At 48.0% G+C, this 15,900-nt stretch overlaps 1 protein-coding gene and 1 long non-coding RNA gene across 2 annotated transcripts in view; one reads left to right on the top strand and one right to left on the bottom strand.

The window, feature by feature from the left end:
• Positions 1-7,783, bottom strand: part of RBP1 (retinol binding protein 1) — a 31,664-nt gene extending 23,881 nt beyond the window's left edge. Inside the window, exons 1-3 of the mRNA XM_078354999.1 lie at positions 7,714-7,783; positions 388-687; positions 105-329 (exon numbers count right to left, since the gene is read on the bottom strand). Of these exons, the coding sequence (XP_078211125.1) occupies positions 105-329; positions 388-687; positions 7,714-7,783 (595 nt within the window). The remainder of the gene's footprint in view (positions 1-104; positions 330-387; positions 688-7,713) is intronic.
• LOC144579916 (uncharacterized) overlaps positions 1-15,900 on the top strand; it is a 166,976-nt gene that overhangs the window by 128,672 nt on the left and 22,404 nt on the right. The gene's annotated exons all lie outside the window — the stretch shown is intronic.

Raw genomic sequence — 15,900 nt, 5'->3', positions numbered from 1 at the left:
GCCTGTACCTCCCCCACCCCCAACAAAGTTTCCTGCTCTTATGTTAACCGTTTAAAAACAACAACTAGTAAACCAAACCCAGATTTACTAATGAAATTACGCACGTCCAGGGCCAACAAGCAGACATTTGCCACCGGTTATCCTAACAATCCCGAATTTTCCAATCCGCAACCTGCTGGCTGCCCTGGTAGCGGAGGACGCCTTTTCTGGCGTCCAGAAGCACCGAACAGCGGCTCGCTGGGGCGGCGGCAGGAGGGCAGCGGCTCCGGAGGGCTCTGGGGAGAGGCCTGGAGCTGCTCCCCGGGGCGCCCCGGGCGCGGCGGGCAGCGCTTACCGAGCGCGCGCAGGTACTCCTCGAAATTCTCGTTGGCCAGCATCTTCCAGTACCCGGTGAAGTCGACTGGCATTTCGGGGAGTGACTGGAGCCAGGTGGCCACGGAGCGGGCGGGACGGCTGGAGGCTCTGCCGGGACAGCGGCTAGGCTAGCAGGTGCTACGAGGGTGGTGGGCGGCCCGGAAATGAGCGCCCTCCGGGGACAGGGGGCTCTGCGGGGCGGCGACAGCTGGATTCCGAGCGCGCACAAAGCCTGCGGGAGGATCCATTGTGGCCGTCGCTCCTCCCCTCCTAGCGAGGGCGAGCGCGGGGGCGGGGGCTGTCGAAGGGTCAGGTTTGTCCCGGCCGCGCCACCTTCGTTTCAGACGTTCAGTACGTTTCCCCACAAAGGAAGAGGAGAGGAGGGAGACGCGAGGGTTGCTTTGTTGGACGAACTCTTTGGTTCCTGTGGATTTGCTTCAAACGCCATGAACTTCTCACACTCAGCAGCCTCTTGAAACAGTCACCTGGGGGTTGCTGGCGTAATTAGGGAAAAAGGCCGCTTAGAGGCCTTTGTCTAAAGCCTCGCGCCGGTGGTGGCTGGGGTCAGGAAAGCGGGGCGGTTCAACTAGGGGCGAGAAAAGTGGGGCACTGTCCACGTCTCTCCTGAAAATAAAGGAAAGGATGCTGGGCGCGGTGGGGCGGCTCACGCCTGTAATCCCAGCACTTTGGGAGGCCGAGGCGGGCGGATCACGAGGTCAGGAGTTCGAGGACCAGCCTGACCAACATGGTGAAACCCTGTCTGTAATAAAAATACAAAAATTATCCGGCTATGGTGGTGCGTGCCTGTAATCCCAGTTACTCAGGAGGCTGAGGCAGAAGAATCGCTTGAACCCGGGGGTGTGGAGGTTGCAGTGAGCTGGAGTTGTGCCATTGAGCTCCAGCCTGGGCGACAGAACAAGACTCTCTCCCTCTTTCTCTCTCTCAAACAAACAAAAAAGGCTGATGTTATTTGAAGTGCATGTGGCTAAAAAAATCTTCTGGGTGATTCTGACGCACAATCAACTTTGAGAGCCGCTGCTTTATGCAAATGTAAGCAATAGACTCTTTATTAATGTTTCCTCCCGTTTTACCTAATGGCCGCACTGTACTCCATGGCGTTCTGCACTTTGCTTTATTCACTTAATATATTCTGGAGACCTTTCCATAATTGTACATAAAAAGCATCCCCATTATTTTGCGGTATATTCCATTGCTTACCCAGCTTGTCCCCTGACGGACAAACTACATTGTTTCCGATCTTTCACTATTAAAGGCAGTACTGCAATGAAAATCTTTGATCACATCTCCTTTTCCACCTGTGTGGGTATGTCATAGAGTTTTAACACAGCTGTATTTGCCACCAAGGAGATGACATAATCATGTGGGCTGACTTTTTGACCCTCTTTTTAACAACCTCTTTTTTAAATTGCTTTTTTGCACAAATCACAGCCTAAGTGACAGATACGTTTTTTTCCCCTCTAGCATCACCTTCCCCAGGCTGCCTCCCTGGGGCTCACGTGTATTCTCACAGTGCAGGCTGAATTAGAAGAAGCCTCTTCCTTGGGTTAGAGGCAGCTTCCTCCCAGGCAGGGACTTGGGTTTCAGCCCTTCTCACCCTCTTACTCTACGCTATGGTTTCTTAACCTCTATGCTACTGACATTCTGGGCCACATAAGTCTTTGTTGTGGGGGGCTCCCCTATGTATTATAGGATGTTTAGTGGCATCCCTGGCCCCTCCCCACCAGATCCCAGGGGCACCTACACACAAAGATGTCTCCAGATATTGTCAAAGGCCCTGGGGTGTGGGTGGTGGGTGAACCAGCCCTGGTTGACAGCCACTGCTCTAGACAGCTGTTCCCGCCATTCTGCCCCTGTTCCCCACTGCATCTTTGTCTGGCTCTGGGATGGTCAGGTCATCCGTTGTTCACACAATCACTGGCTCTATGTCCCTTCCGAGCCAGCCCAGGGCTCATCTTGGCTGGACTCTCAGGGCAACCTATCCCAGTCCTTCCAACCTGAAGGTGCAGTAAGACAGCTCTGCAGGGATGGATGGAGCCTGGCCTGGGTTCTCTAAGGCAACTCACCAGGGTCAGCCATGCTCTGGGCTTCCTTGTTGTCCTGACTCACCAGAACAGAGCATCAGTCAAAGGCTTACGCAGTGAACTGGCCATTCCTTGGTAATTTCCAACTAGTCTAAACTCTTCTTCTCTGATGCCATCCAGCCCAGCTAACCAAATTTCTCATCCTCCCCAAACTTCTTCCTTTGTGCTGAATCTCCTGAGATGGTTTATGCCAAATGCCCAGCATAGGGCCTGGCACAAAGCAGAGGCCAGTCAGTTCTGGCTCTCTCTATGCTTCAAGTGGCCCCTTCATGCCCGAGACAGAGGCCTGCCCACCTCTCCAGTTCTTCTTGTCTATCCCAAAGAACCGCAAGCCTTCCACTCCTCCCTCCTCTGAGCACGTTGGACAACTCCTGCTCACCTGACCTCACGTTTCTGAGCTGGTCGGCTGAACATATAGCACTTAATTCAGCTGGTTTCATTCAGCTTCTGTCTGCCTCTTTGTCTAGTCTTCCAAATGCGTCAGTACGCTCCTGCTTTTGTGGGTCTCCTCCCAGGAGCGCCCTCCCAGGCACAACCCCTGGTGGCTATGCTATTTCTTGCAGCAAGGGGTAGGTTGCATAGGTAAACTTTACAGGCAGAATGCCTATTCTGCTGCAGGCTGGTCACTGTCTACCTGAATGATTTGGGATAAGATACTTGGTCTCTTCGTGCCACGGTTGCATCTGTGAAATGAGGACACTGTGACCACCCCTCAGGGTGCTGAGAAGCAAAGGATGAAGAATCTACAAGGCATGGCACTGACTACTTTTCCAGACCCACTGCTGTTTGAGCCAGGGGAGCCGTAGAAAGGAGGGAAAAGCCACGGGAGAGAGAAGGGTACTGGTTTGTGTCCCTCTTCTGGGGCTTTAAGATCAGTCCAATGAGGTGAAATGGGGAATGCTCTTCAAAGCATCAGGTACCATCAAAGTTATCCTTCCTCAGCCACTCTATTATGCTCAATTTAATCCATTTGATTCTTGATTTAGAAACAAAGAGTATTTTTTGGAGTTCCTTTCTGTCCGGGGTGATGTTACTTAGGATGTGTGAAGCAAAGAAAGAGCAACTGAACACATTACATAAGGAAGAAGGAGGGTGTCTGTGTGGGCTTGCAATCAGTGAGGGCTCCCTGGAGGGGGTGAGGCTCTAGCTGGATCTTGATCTTGGACAGCCAGGATCAGAGAGATGAAGACAAGGGAGGATAGTCCAGGGGACTGAGGAGGTAGATAAGCAATGGAGTGCCAGAGTGCCAAAGCAATGGCAGACTTGTTAATGACTGAGAGAAAGAGATGTCAATTCATGCAGGCATCCCTAAATGGGCTTGCTTCATTCATTAGCTTTAAAGAAGAGCACTAGAGATCTACAACCAATATTTGGAGGCCAAAGAGCTCCCAAGGCCACAAAGAAAAGCCAGGCCAGTGAGAAATCACCCTGGCCTGTGTGTAGAGTGAGATAGACAGGCACAAAGAACAATTCTGTGTTGGGGAGGAGAGGAGAGAACCAAGGTGGAGAGTGAGGGGAGCTCAGGGACACCGTAGGCCCTCCCTGTAAGGATAGGAAGGAAATGTGACTTTTCATTTTTCAGCTGATCAGTCAACTCCACAGGAATAAACCAGAGCTCAGAAAAATATGTCCACGAACTGGGCATGGTGGCTCACCCCTATAATCCCAGCACTTTGGGAGGCTGAGGTGGGTGGATCTGGTGAGGTCAGCAGTTCAAGACCAGCCTGGCTAATATGGTGAAATTCCATCTTTACTAAAAATGCAAAACTTAGGTGGGCATGGTGGCACATGCTGTAGTCCAGCTACTTGGGAGGCTGAGGCAGGAGAATCGCTTGAACCCGGGAGGCAGAGGTTAGGGTGAGCTGAGATCGTGCCATTGCACTCCAGCCTGGGTGTTGCAGTGAGACTTTGTCTCAAAAAAAAAAAAAAAAGAGAAACAAATATGTCCATGAAACGATGCCTTGATTGCCTGCTTTGTGAGGTGGGCAGTCCTATGCTTATATCACTGCAAATCAAGCTCTATCCCCAGTTGTTGGGGTACAGAGCTTCCCAAAGGCAATGAGGTTGGAGCAGAGAGCCCTGAAACAGACCCAAGGCTCTGTCCCCACCCCCCAGAAGGTATTTTTCTCAAGACCCTGGGGTAGGGGGTGACTTGCAGTCTCCTTCCACCCTCTCTGCCAGGTCTGCCACACATCAAGAGATTCACTCCTAGCAGGGGACAGGTGGTCTGGTACTTCTCCCTCATCTTGTAAGAAAATATTTATCATCTGGCTTCCCTGGCCACCACGCCCCTGCTTTTCTTCTCAAGGGATCTTTGTTATCTTGTAGACCTGTAAAACCTTCCTTTTTCCCATATTCAAATATGTCTCCGGAGTTATGCTATGGAGAATGACCCTGCTCCAGTCTCTGAGCTGTCACCATGCCATCTGTGAGGTTAATGACTGAAAGGATGAGAGTGGCCCCAACAAAGCTGCCTTCCTGCATGGGGGAGTGAGAGAGCTTGTCAAGAGGCCACAGAGGCTGAGGGGCACTGAGGTCTACTGAGGACATTCCTTTTTGATGAGTTCATGAATATTCAAACATGCAAATGAGACACCATGTCTACAGGCCCCAGAATCTTCAACCCGCTTTTGATGGAGGCCTGTGGATTTATTTCTGTGTAGAAAATGGTTCTGCAGAGTGGGTCAGCTACTTTCTGTCTGACCCTCTTCATTTAATCACATATTTGTTTCTCAGATTATGACATACAGTACAAGAGATGGGCTTCCTCTTCCTCTTTTTTTGTTCTCTCTCTTTCTTAGCTATTTTGTTACAGAAAATCTTGAACCTATGTAAACTTAAGGAGAATAGTATATTGAGCCACCATGGATTCATTCCCTAGCTTCAACAATTATTAACCCATAGCCAAACTCGTTTCATCTATATCACCACCTACTCCCCAATTTCCAAAATTATTTTGAGGCAAATACCAGATGTCATATCATCTGGGGACATTTCAGAAAGTATCTCCCAAAGATAACTCATTTTTTTAAAAGCTTAAAACAACATGAACTTTTACGATTCTGAAAGTCGGAAGTCTGAAATGGGTCTCATGGACTGAAATCAAGGTGTTGGCAGAATTGCGTTCCCGCCTCAGGCTCTGGGGAAAATGTCTTCCTTGCCCTTTTCAGCTTCTAGATGTTGCCTGCATTTCCTGGCTCATGGCTACTTCATTCTGACTGTTGCTTCCTGCCTTACATTTTCTTCTCTGACTCTCTTGCCTTTGTATAGGTACCCAGGTGATTGCATTGTGCCCACCCATGTAATCTAGGGTAACCTCTCCATCTATAGATCTTTAATTTAATCACAACTCGAGTCCCTTTTGCCATTGAAAAGGTAACCTATTTGAGATTAAGAAATGAACATCTTTGGGAGAACCATTATTTTGCCTACCATACCAAGGAACAACAACAACAACAACAAAATATCCTTTTCCAGTAATAAAAATGTCAGTCAATATAATAAGCAAGACCTTAATGTGATCTCAACCTTCTTTCTGTCCCAGTTTATGACTTTCGGCTGGAAAGCTAAAGGAAATTATTTTTCTGGATTTTGCTTTTCTGTGTTACCCAGCAAGCTGGGCTTTTTAAATTTAAATTTTTATTTTTTATTCCTCCTGTACTAAACAAGGAAAGGGGGTAGTCATGTTTGACTGGGAAGTTCTCACTTCCACTGTAATAATCTGCTTCTATCTGTCTGGGTTGGTGGGTATTCAAAGGTAGTTCTTTCTCCAGGCACACTTTGGTGCGGCCCTCTGAGATTATCTTGCTGAGAACATAAAATTGCATAGGACTGCAACTTCTTTAGATGACTGCTTCTAAGAAGGAATCATTTTTTGGAAATGTAACCACAACATTATCATAAGTAGAAAAAAATTATTAATTCCTGATGTCATCAGATATCCAGCAAGTGTTCACTTATCTCATTTTTTTCCAGTATATTTGTTTGAATTGGGATCCAAAAAAATTTTATACAATATCATTGGTTATCTCTTTTATTTTATGGTTTATTCTTTCATTACAAGATATAAATTTAAATATGTATCTGCAGCTCTGCTCTTTTGGGAAACGGTAGCATAGCATCTATTTTTCTTTAGCTTAAGAAAACATCCTGGAGATTATTCCACGGTAATATACAGAGAGCTGCCTCCTCTTTTACAGCTGCATGGCGCTCCTTTTTGTGGATGTACTATAGGTTATGGAAGCAGTCTCCTACTCATGGACACATAGGTTGTTTCCAGTCTTTTCCTGTAGAAAACAGTGCTGCAATGAGCGGGTTAAGTCTTTTTATATTTTTGCCAGTGTGTCTTTGGAATAGATTCCTGGAAGTGGAATTGCTATGTTAAAGGGCAAATACCTAATGCACTTTTGCTAGATATTGCTGACTTTCCTTCCATAGAATTGTATTGTTTTGCTTTTCCACCAGCAATGTATGAAAGCATTTGTTTCCTCACAGCCTTCCCATCAGATGATGTTGTCAAACTCTTGGATTTTTGCAAGTGAAAAAGGGTATCTCAGGGTAATTTGCATTTGCACTGGGGAAGGGTTCTGATACCAAAAAGTGAGTAGTCATTTTCTTATTTAGCCAGCACTATAAAAGCCTCAATTAATCTCCTCTGCACATGTGAATAATTATCAGCGTGGGATGCAACTACTAAGCACAAATATGACTTCTGGGTTTGTTTTATTAGATTGTATTTATAAATTCTATTTGCAGTTCTTATTCCTGGATGTTATGTCATGTGAATGGCTGCCCAGTGTAACATGCTACCAGAAATGCCATATGTACCAGGCTTAGGGCTCTGAGTAGAGCAGTGTCTCCCAGGATCTGGGGAGATGGGAGGTGGCCCCATGAGCAGCTATATCTATCCACCATCTCGGTGGGCTCCCCACTAAGTCATGTCAGGGTGCAGTTTTAGGGAAGGAGGGCCATTTTTCACATGCCTTCCTGCTATTCCGCCATAGGCTCATGTGGTAGACTCTTCTGTATTACCACTAGATGGCTAGGGCACCTTGGAAAGGGTAGTTCGGCAGGTGGAACTTGGCAAGGATCCTGCCCACGGTGATGACAACATGGTTCAGTGGGCAGATCCAGGCACTCAATGAGGCAGCTTCTATTGATTGTGTCAGTTTTGTGAAAAACAGAACACCTTCTACTTTATCTATCCCAGCCTACTCGCCTAGCCTAGCATCCTTCTGCAAATATACCTGGGTCTCACCTCTCCGATCCTGCAGTGCTATAGACATCAATCTCTTTGCAAGGGAAGTGCGTCCTGGAGGATGACGCATGAGTCCTGTGGAATACTGTGGTTTCAATGGGGCAAGCATACATGTGGGGTGGGGATATGGGTTACCCATTGGCTGGTGGAAGCCCACACATGAGTTCCAAGGTTGTGCCAGAGAGAACATGCCTTGTCTCCTGAAAGCCCTATCTTGGGGGTGAAGACCTTATGAGTCTCAGAGGCCCACCAACCCAGATAGTGGGACTAGGGGGATGGTAGGGTTATGGATGCCAAACAGGATGGTTGCTCACCGTGCTGGATCAGCTGAGAGACAGCATCTCAGGTAGTGGCATAGCTGATAGGAAATCAGAAACAGCCTTTGAATTTCAATCTTATTTCAGTCTTTAAGTGGCCATTTCAACCTGCGAGAGACATCAGAGATGAAACAACTGAGAATGTCGTGATTCTGTCCCTTCTGATGTCATGACAGTGATCTAGGAATGTTTTTTAGTCAGAAGCAATTACTAAAGGAATTTTTAAGTGAGATGTCAATGACAGTTTTGTTATATTAGAGTGACTGAAAGTTGGGGTAAGGGTCAGTATAATTTATCTGCCTGCTGGAGGCCAGTCAGCCTCTCCACCCCATGACATGCCCATAAAAGGACTGAAATAGGAGGTAGAAGAGGCTATCTGAGAAGTTTGGCAACTAGGAGCAGCCATTGCCAAGTTGGTTTTAGATAGAGCAGAGGTGTAGCAGATTCTTAATCCACATGGCTGCTTGTTTTGCTTTCCATAGAGTCATTGAGCCAATGATGAGTGTGGGGAAGGATTTTTTTTTTTTAATCTCTTACATTGAGTAGTCTTTCTCAAGTACTTGGTGTACTTGGGCCTTGAGGGCTTAAGACTTACCAGAAAATTTATCAATTTTGTGTTTTCACTTTGGTTTAACTCTTAAAATGTATTTTTGCTAGTAGTAAATTTGAAAAAGATATGAATTATATACATTTACAGCCTAGTTTTGTGTATTTCACACTGCACCCTCTTATTGAGCTAATCGGGGCAATGGGTGAGGGACAATTGCAGGTGGTCCTATAAGGTGAATAGAGGAAGAGCAGGTAGCTACCCTTGGAAGAAAAGGGGAGATGGGAGGGTGGGATGAGATGGGAGTCCTTGCATAAGTTAAAGACTTTGCAAAAGTAATTGTTATGACCATTTATGGGCTTTGTGCTGATTATAGAATCCTGGGTAAGATAATACTCCATTGGGCCTTCACTTTCAGAAGAGAATGAGGTTTAGAGAGATTTTATAACTTGCTCAAGGTCACATGGGTAGAGTGGCAGGGCTGGGGAATCAGTTTGTGTCTGGCTCTGTCTGATCCTAAAGCCCAAGGTCTTAAATACGTATTGTTTCCAGAATGAAGCAGAGATCCATGGGATCCTGGCCTGCTAGATTTGATAAATGAGCCTGCAGAGGGAAATCCCAGAGAGAAAATAAGTCTCCTAAGTCATCATCAGTATGGGAGTAGAACTTGAATCCCCAAGTGAAATGAAAGCACAGGGCATACATTCTAAGCAGAAAAATCTATAAACAGTTAAAGATTAATGCACCTTAGTGAGGCACTGGCCAGATTTAAAAAGAACAAATCTTGCCATAGAAATGTTTTTGTGTTCTTGGGGCAGAATTGTACAATGAAGAGATGAAAGGGAAGCAGCTGGTCAAACACGTATTGATTTCCAGGAAGCAGGGGACTGAGTCCTCTAAGGCCTTCCCTGTGAGTGAATCCAGATCAGGGCTCATGCTGACTTGTGACCAAGAGGGGTGGCCTCGAGGAGTGTGCCAAGGTCATCCCTTCAGAGTTAGCCTCAAGGCCTTAGTATCTGTCCTGTCTCCTTGGAAGCAGCACAGGATAAACACGATGTTTAGGCAGCTTGTGGAGAGTCTGTACTTCCAAAAAGATAAGGAATAGGCCAGGAGCACATTGATTCAGGAACAGAGAACACATTCCAAGTAGCATTATGATAATATTTATTAAGCCCCAGTGCCTCTGGAGTGATAGAGTCCTGTGCAATGAACAGAGCTGGGTGTTAGAGCCAGCCTGGTGTTAGCCCAGGACCACCGTTCTCTAGTTGTGTGGTTTTGGGTCAGTCAGTCAAACAATGTCTCTGAGCCATCACCCTCACAGGGTAGTTTTGAGGACTCAGTTTCCTTCTCTTCCTTGTCCCTCCACTCTCCAGCCCCAGCATCTTTTCCCAGCCCTATGCTCACTTCCCTTTTCATTACCATCTCGTGCTGGTGGCTTTGTCTTCTGTGCACTCACAGTCTAGTCTTATTAGTGTAGATCCCCTGGCCCAAATGTTCTCCATCTTCTCTTTTTGTGTGTGTGTGTGTTTTGTTTTTTGAGACGGAGTCTCGTTCTGCTAGGCTGGAGTACAGTGGCACAATCTCAGTTCACTGCAACCTCTGCCTCCTGGGCTCAAGTAATTCTCCTGCCTCAGCCTCCTGAGTAGCTGGGATTATAGGTGTGCGCCACCATGCCTGGCTAATTTTTGTACTTTTAGTAGAGACGGGGTTTTGCCATGTTGGCCAGGCTGGTCTCGAACTCCTGACCTAAGGTGATCCTCCTGCCTTGGCCTCCCAAAGTGCTGGGATTGCAGGCGTGAGCCCCTGGCCCAAATATTCTCCATGTTCTCTTTATTCTCCACTCACCAAGGTCCTTGTGTTTCCATTTTACCATGATCTCCACTCTGAATCCTGAGAGCCCTGGCTCTTCCACCTGTGCTGCTTGTACTACCTTAGGTGGACAGAGATATTTCTCATGCGTGAGTGCTTGTCTACACCTGCTTCAGCTCCTCCACCCAGACTGTCAATGCTTCGTGGCTAGTGACTGTGTCTTAAATTCCTCTGTATTCCTTTCAGCACCTGGTCAAGAGCTGGACATAGAGTAACATGAGCTTAAAACGGATACTCATTGAGAGAACTAGGGGAAGGTGCCAAAGCTGTGAGCTTATGAATCCTTTCAGCAAACACTTCTGGGCACTTTCTGGGTGCCTGGAACTGGGCTAGATGCTGAGGGCAGTGCCATGAATGAGACACAATCCCGAGGAAGTCAAAGTCCAGTGGGAGATAGAAATGTAACAAGGAGAGGATTGTAAAATGTGCTTCAAGGTTAAGACGGTGGTTGAGGACATAGGGAAGCTGGCATCTTCAGGGAAAGTGGAATAATCAAATGTGGCTCAGCACAGCAAATGGGGAGCAGTGGGGGGCAGGAGGGATGAGACGGTCCAACACGCTGGGAGAAAATGTTGGAGAGACAGGCGGGGCCAGGCAATGGAGAGCCTTACAGGTATTATCAAGATACTTGGATTCCATCCTGTAGAAAATCGGGAGCCACGGAAAAGGTTTAAGCACAGGAGTGTCACCACAAGGAACAGAAGAAGAGGAGAGAAATGTGGTTATGGAAATAAGGTTGTGTAAGTGAGCCTCTTTGGCAAGCCAGCCAGCACAGCAGGAATGAAGCATACCGTGGGGGTACGGGAGGGAGAGGGTAGGGTTTTGCTTGCCAGGAGATGGCCAGGACTCATACAATGACAGGCACAGCTGTCTTGTTCTTGTGCCACTATGCTCCAGGGCTATAGGGATGAGAGTAGGGTGTGAAGGTTGCCTTTCCACCCAGCCACAAATCCACCATCTATTACAGCAACCTCCTTTTATCTACCCACATAATATACCTCCACAAAAATTGTCCCACTGCCTACCCATTCACTTATCTACACACTCACTCATTCATATAGAGCATTGCGCATCTAACAGATATCCTCCTGTCCTTCCTTCCAACCATCCATCCATCTTTATTTTAAAACAGAGTTTTGGTTTTTGTTTTTTACTGCAGTGCACAATTACAAACCATAAGCAATGCAGAGAAATACTTGAGGTCTGCGTAGATTACAGAAGTGGCCATAAATCACAATGCTTTGCCGCTCTTCTTATCAGGACATGGGGTATGTTTTCCCACCCCTTGAGTTTGGGCTGGCCTCATGACTTGCTTTGACCAGTAGAATTTGTGGTGGAAGCAATTAATTGCATAGGTTTTGGGCATAGCCTCCAGACGCCTGCAGCTTCTGTTGTCAGACACTTGGGACACTACTACCTGCTTCCAGTGAACGTACCTGGCTGCTCTGACGGGTGACAGACGCATGGCTCAGCCACCCACATTACCCCAGACCGCCACTGGTCACCACTGTACATGTAAGTGTGCCTAGGCAAGATCAGCTGATCTTGGCCCAGAGGCACCAGCTAACTGTTAGACTCATGAAAAATAATAAATGGCTCTGATTTTAGATCACTTAATTTTGGAGTGGTTCATTACACAACAAAAGCTGACTGACTCAAGGGAGTAGCATATTCAAAATCCTGCCCATCTCCACTTAAAAGAATTGTGTCTGCACTTAGGCTCCCAGGGCCCTTGCCAAAATACTTGCCTTCATTTTCCTTGGCAGACCAGATAATGGGTGTGGAAGGGCCCCAGGCAAGACACAGCGGCTCTGGAATAGATTATCATGAGCATCAGAGAAAGATCCAGAATGTTTTTTTCATAAAGCCTGATGCAGACCATGACAAGGATGATCCTAGCCACTGTCTGGGTGGTCACCGTGTGACAAACGTGTTGCATATATTATCTAATTTGATCCTTGAACCACACTGCTGGATAGGCGTTCTCGTCACCCTTTTACAGATGTAAATAGTGAAATCTGGAGAGAGTAAGTAATTGGCTGAAGGCTGCAGACATAGTTCCAAGTCAAAACCCCGTAATTCTAATCCAGTTCTGTGTGATTCCAAAGCCCACACTCCTTTCTGTTATAGCCACATCCTGTAGTCATTTATTTGGGCTGCGTCCTTGGAGGTGTGGGATAGGGTGTGATCTTTGCTGAATTCACACCTTTCAGTTGGTGATTTCTCAGTCTAGGGTCCTCTTGAGGGACTAAGGAAACCATTTTGTTTGGACCTCTGGATGCCCAGGCAAGCACAATGCACCTGAAGGCAGGTGGGCACTGTGCCACATGAGGCAGAGAGAAGACAGGAGCCCAGAAAGGGGCTCAGGGAGGACCAGGGTGAGGAAGCAAGGACACAGTGGGTCAACTTAGAGCTTACGGTTGGGTCAGGATGCCCGGTGTGCCCTGAGAATTGATGCCATGGTCTGGAGACCTGAGAGTCCAACTCAGGCTTGCTCTGGAACTCTGCCCGCACCACCCCATTTCACTCCAGTCTTTCCAGATCAGGCAGTGTAAATGGATTTCTCCTCATGGACTCTCTGGCGTTCTCTGATTCAGAGGCAGAGAACCCCCACATCAGCCTCAGGTGTCTAATATAGAGCTGCGAGGTCAGAGGAGGGGGAACAGAGTCGGGAGGGGGAGCTTTCTGGAAGACACAGGGCTTGAGGGGGTCTCAAGGGCTGAATGGTACTAAGAGAGGATAAGAGGAGAGGGGTGTGCATTCCAGAGCAGAGAAACGGTATGGGCAAAGATTGTGAGGTGGGAGACCTGTGATCCATTACAGTGACAGAGAGCTCAAGATGTTCAGGGGAGAGGGTTCATGGATTAACAACTAGAGAGCAGACAGGAGCGAAAGGGGGTGATGAGATTCAGAGGCTCAAAGGTTGACTGAGAAGCCAGGCCTTTTTGTCGAGGCCTTTTTGATGAGAAACTATTGAATGCATTTGACACCAGAGTGACAGCAGCACAATATGAAGATATTCTGGGAGGAATTAACTTGGGAGGGGGTGAAGGGCAGATGTGCTCCATCCCTAGGAGCTCTGCAGAGGTTCAGTCAGAGGCCAAGCTGTCTGCTGCCGCCAGGGCAAGCCTACCTGCATTTCTTCCTTCTCTCAATTCTCAGTGTCTTCTAAAGAGAGACCATTTGCCTCAGAGTCCTGAGGTGTTGGTAAAGCCCAGTTACTGAATCACAGTCTAGATGGGCCCAGCAGATGGCATCTTTACCAGGCTCTGCAGGTGAGTCTCATGCTCTCTGCATGCTGGGAACCTGAGTCCTGACATCTTTCTTGCTCAGTTGCCCTGGCCGCTACCCTGCACTCTGACCCTGGCAATCTGAGGGCCGGGGCCGTGGACTTCCTGTCTCTATTAGCAGGAGCTTAGTAGGTGTCAATTAGTCATTAAATGGCAGAGGACACCATGGGCCTGATGACATTTGTGAAGTCTAGGGAGAATTTTCTGAAATCATCTCCATGGCTGGCCCAGGGTTAACATAGATGTGAATGTGTGCGCTTGGTCTGACTGTTCCAGAAAGACAGTATTGCTCGTCACAGCAACCGCCACCACTATCCACTTCTGCCCTGCTGAGAGCAGGCTTTCCAGCTGGGCCATGGTCTTATTTTATCCGTCCACTCACTCAGGGTTTGAGTTAGTTTCCCTCCTTTCCTCCCTCCCTCCCTCCCTCCCTCCCTCCCTCCCTCCCTCCCTCCCTCCCTCCGTCCCTCCCTCCCTTCCCTTCCTCCTCCCTCCCTCCCTTCCTTCTCTCCCTCCCTTCCTCCCTCTCTCCTTCCCTTCCTTCCTCCCTCCCTTCCTCCTTCCCTCCCTCCTTCCCTCCCTTCCTTCCCTCCCTCCCTTCATCCCTCCCTCCGTTCCTTCTCTCCCTCCCTTCCACCCTCCTTCCTTCCCTCCCTCCCTCCATTCTTCCCTCTCTCCCTTCCTCCGTCCTTCCTTTCCTCCCTCCTTTTCTTCCTATATCTCCCTACCCTTCTTTCTATTTAAGATGTGAAGAACAGAAACAGATTCTGGAGACCTTAAGAAATAAGAAAATTAATTAGATGGCTTGTCAAGCACTAAACAACATTTTTGGGAGGGAAATAAGAAAAACAAGTGTGACCTCTTACTGGGTTCTGGTTAGAACATGGCCACTAGAATGAACTTCATTCTTTCTCTGTCTGTTGCTGTACTTCAGATTTCAAAGCTGGGAATGAGCATGCAGCAGTGCTCCACCAGATGAGGAAGAAAAGCTGTTAAAAGGAAGTCAGGATGTTGTTAGGACAGGGGAGTGGACACCAGGCCTTCACCAGACTATCCAGAAGCCGCTCCATGGGGCATTTGGTCTGCATGCTGTGAGACGCTGAGCTGGTTCCAACACAGCCCCTGCTCTCACCAGGTGCACAGTCAGGCCAAGGGAACAGCCATGGACACAGGGCAACCAGGATAAGTGGGGACATGACTGGGGATGCACAGGGGCGCAGGAGCAAAGAGGAGAGGCTCTCCTCCAGCTTGGATGGGAAGGAGGTGCAGGGCACTGGTTGGGAAAGATAAGATAACATCTCGAGATGAGATGAAAATCCACACAATCCTCACAAACATCCATTTGTATAAATTCGCTGTGCTTTTTCAACAAGCCAGTTGTTTTGGCCATGTTAGGGTTCCCAGAGAGGTTATAAGGGAGGAAACAGGGCTCTGGGGCTATTGCAGAGGGCTGGGCCCCCACGCTGGCTCGATGCTCCCAGTCCTTAGCTCAGACAGCCTCTTGGGCAGGAGGGCCCTGGTTTCTCTGCAGAATCAGGCTGAAGGTCGTGGCTCACCAGGCAGCTTTAGTCCCTTTCCTCTGCTCTCCTCTGTGGAAGTCAGGCTCATCCAGGGCCAGCTTCTGCCCAACCAGCCAGGCTCAGGTCCTCCTCAGTGGAAGGAGGAGAGTGAAGAGTGGGTGACATGCAGGTGCCATCCCTGCCAGCTTTCCTTTCCTCCAGTGGTGTGCTTCGACCACCAGCATGCGTCCTAGTTCACTGCCTCCAGCAAAACAGGAGTAAAGAGATATATGCACAAAATGCCGGGTTATTTTGTGACTTAAGGGGCACTTACTCTAGTGTTGGAGGTGCCTATCATTTCCTTCCTTCCTACTTACTCTTCCCCTGTACAGAAATGTCACTGGCTCAGTTTGAAGAAGAAACATATGGCCCCAACCTGCCAGTCATGGCCACATGGGCAAGGATGAACAAGTCCATTCAGGGAGTATCTCTAGGAATTTGGAATCATGACACTGAGATGAAGGGTGAAGGGGGAACGTCACATGGGCACAGGTGTTAAGGCTGCTGGGTAGGGGGAGAGAGAGATAGATAGATAGATAGATAGATAGATAGATAGATAGATATAGAGAGAGAGGAGAGAGAAGAGAAATAAGAGAGAGAGGAAG

Source organism: Callithrix jacchus, chromosome 17, assembly GCF_049354715.1.
Source record: "Callithrix jacchus isolate 240 chromosome 17, calJac240_pri, whole genome shotgun sequence".
Taxonomy (NCBI): domain Eukaryota; kingdom Metazoa; phylum Chordata; class Mammalia; order Primates; family Cebidae; genus Callithrix; species Callithrix jacchus.
Note: the sequence above shows the minus strand (reverse complement) of the source record. Positions and strands in the feature narration are given on the sequence as shown.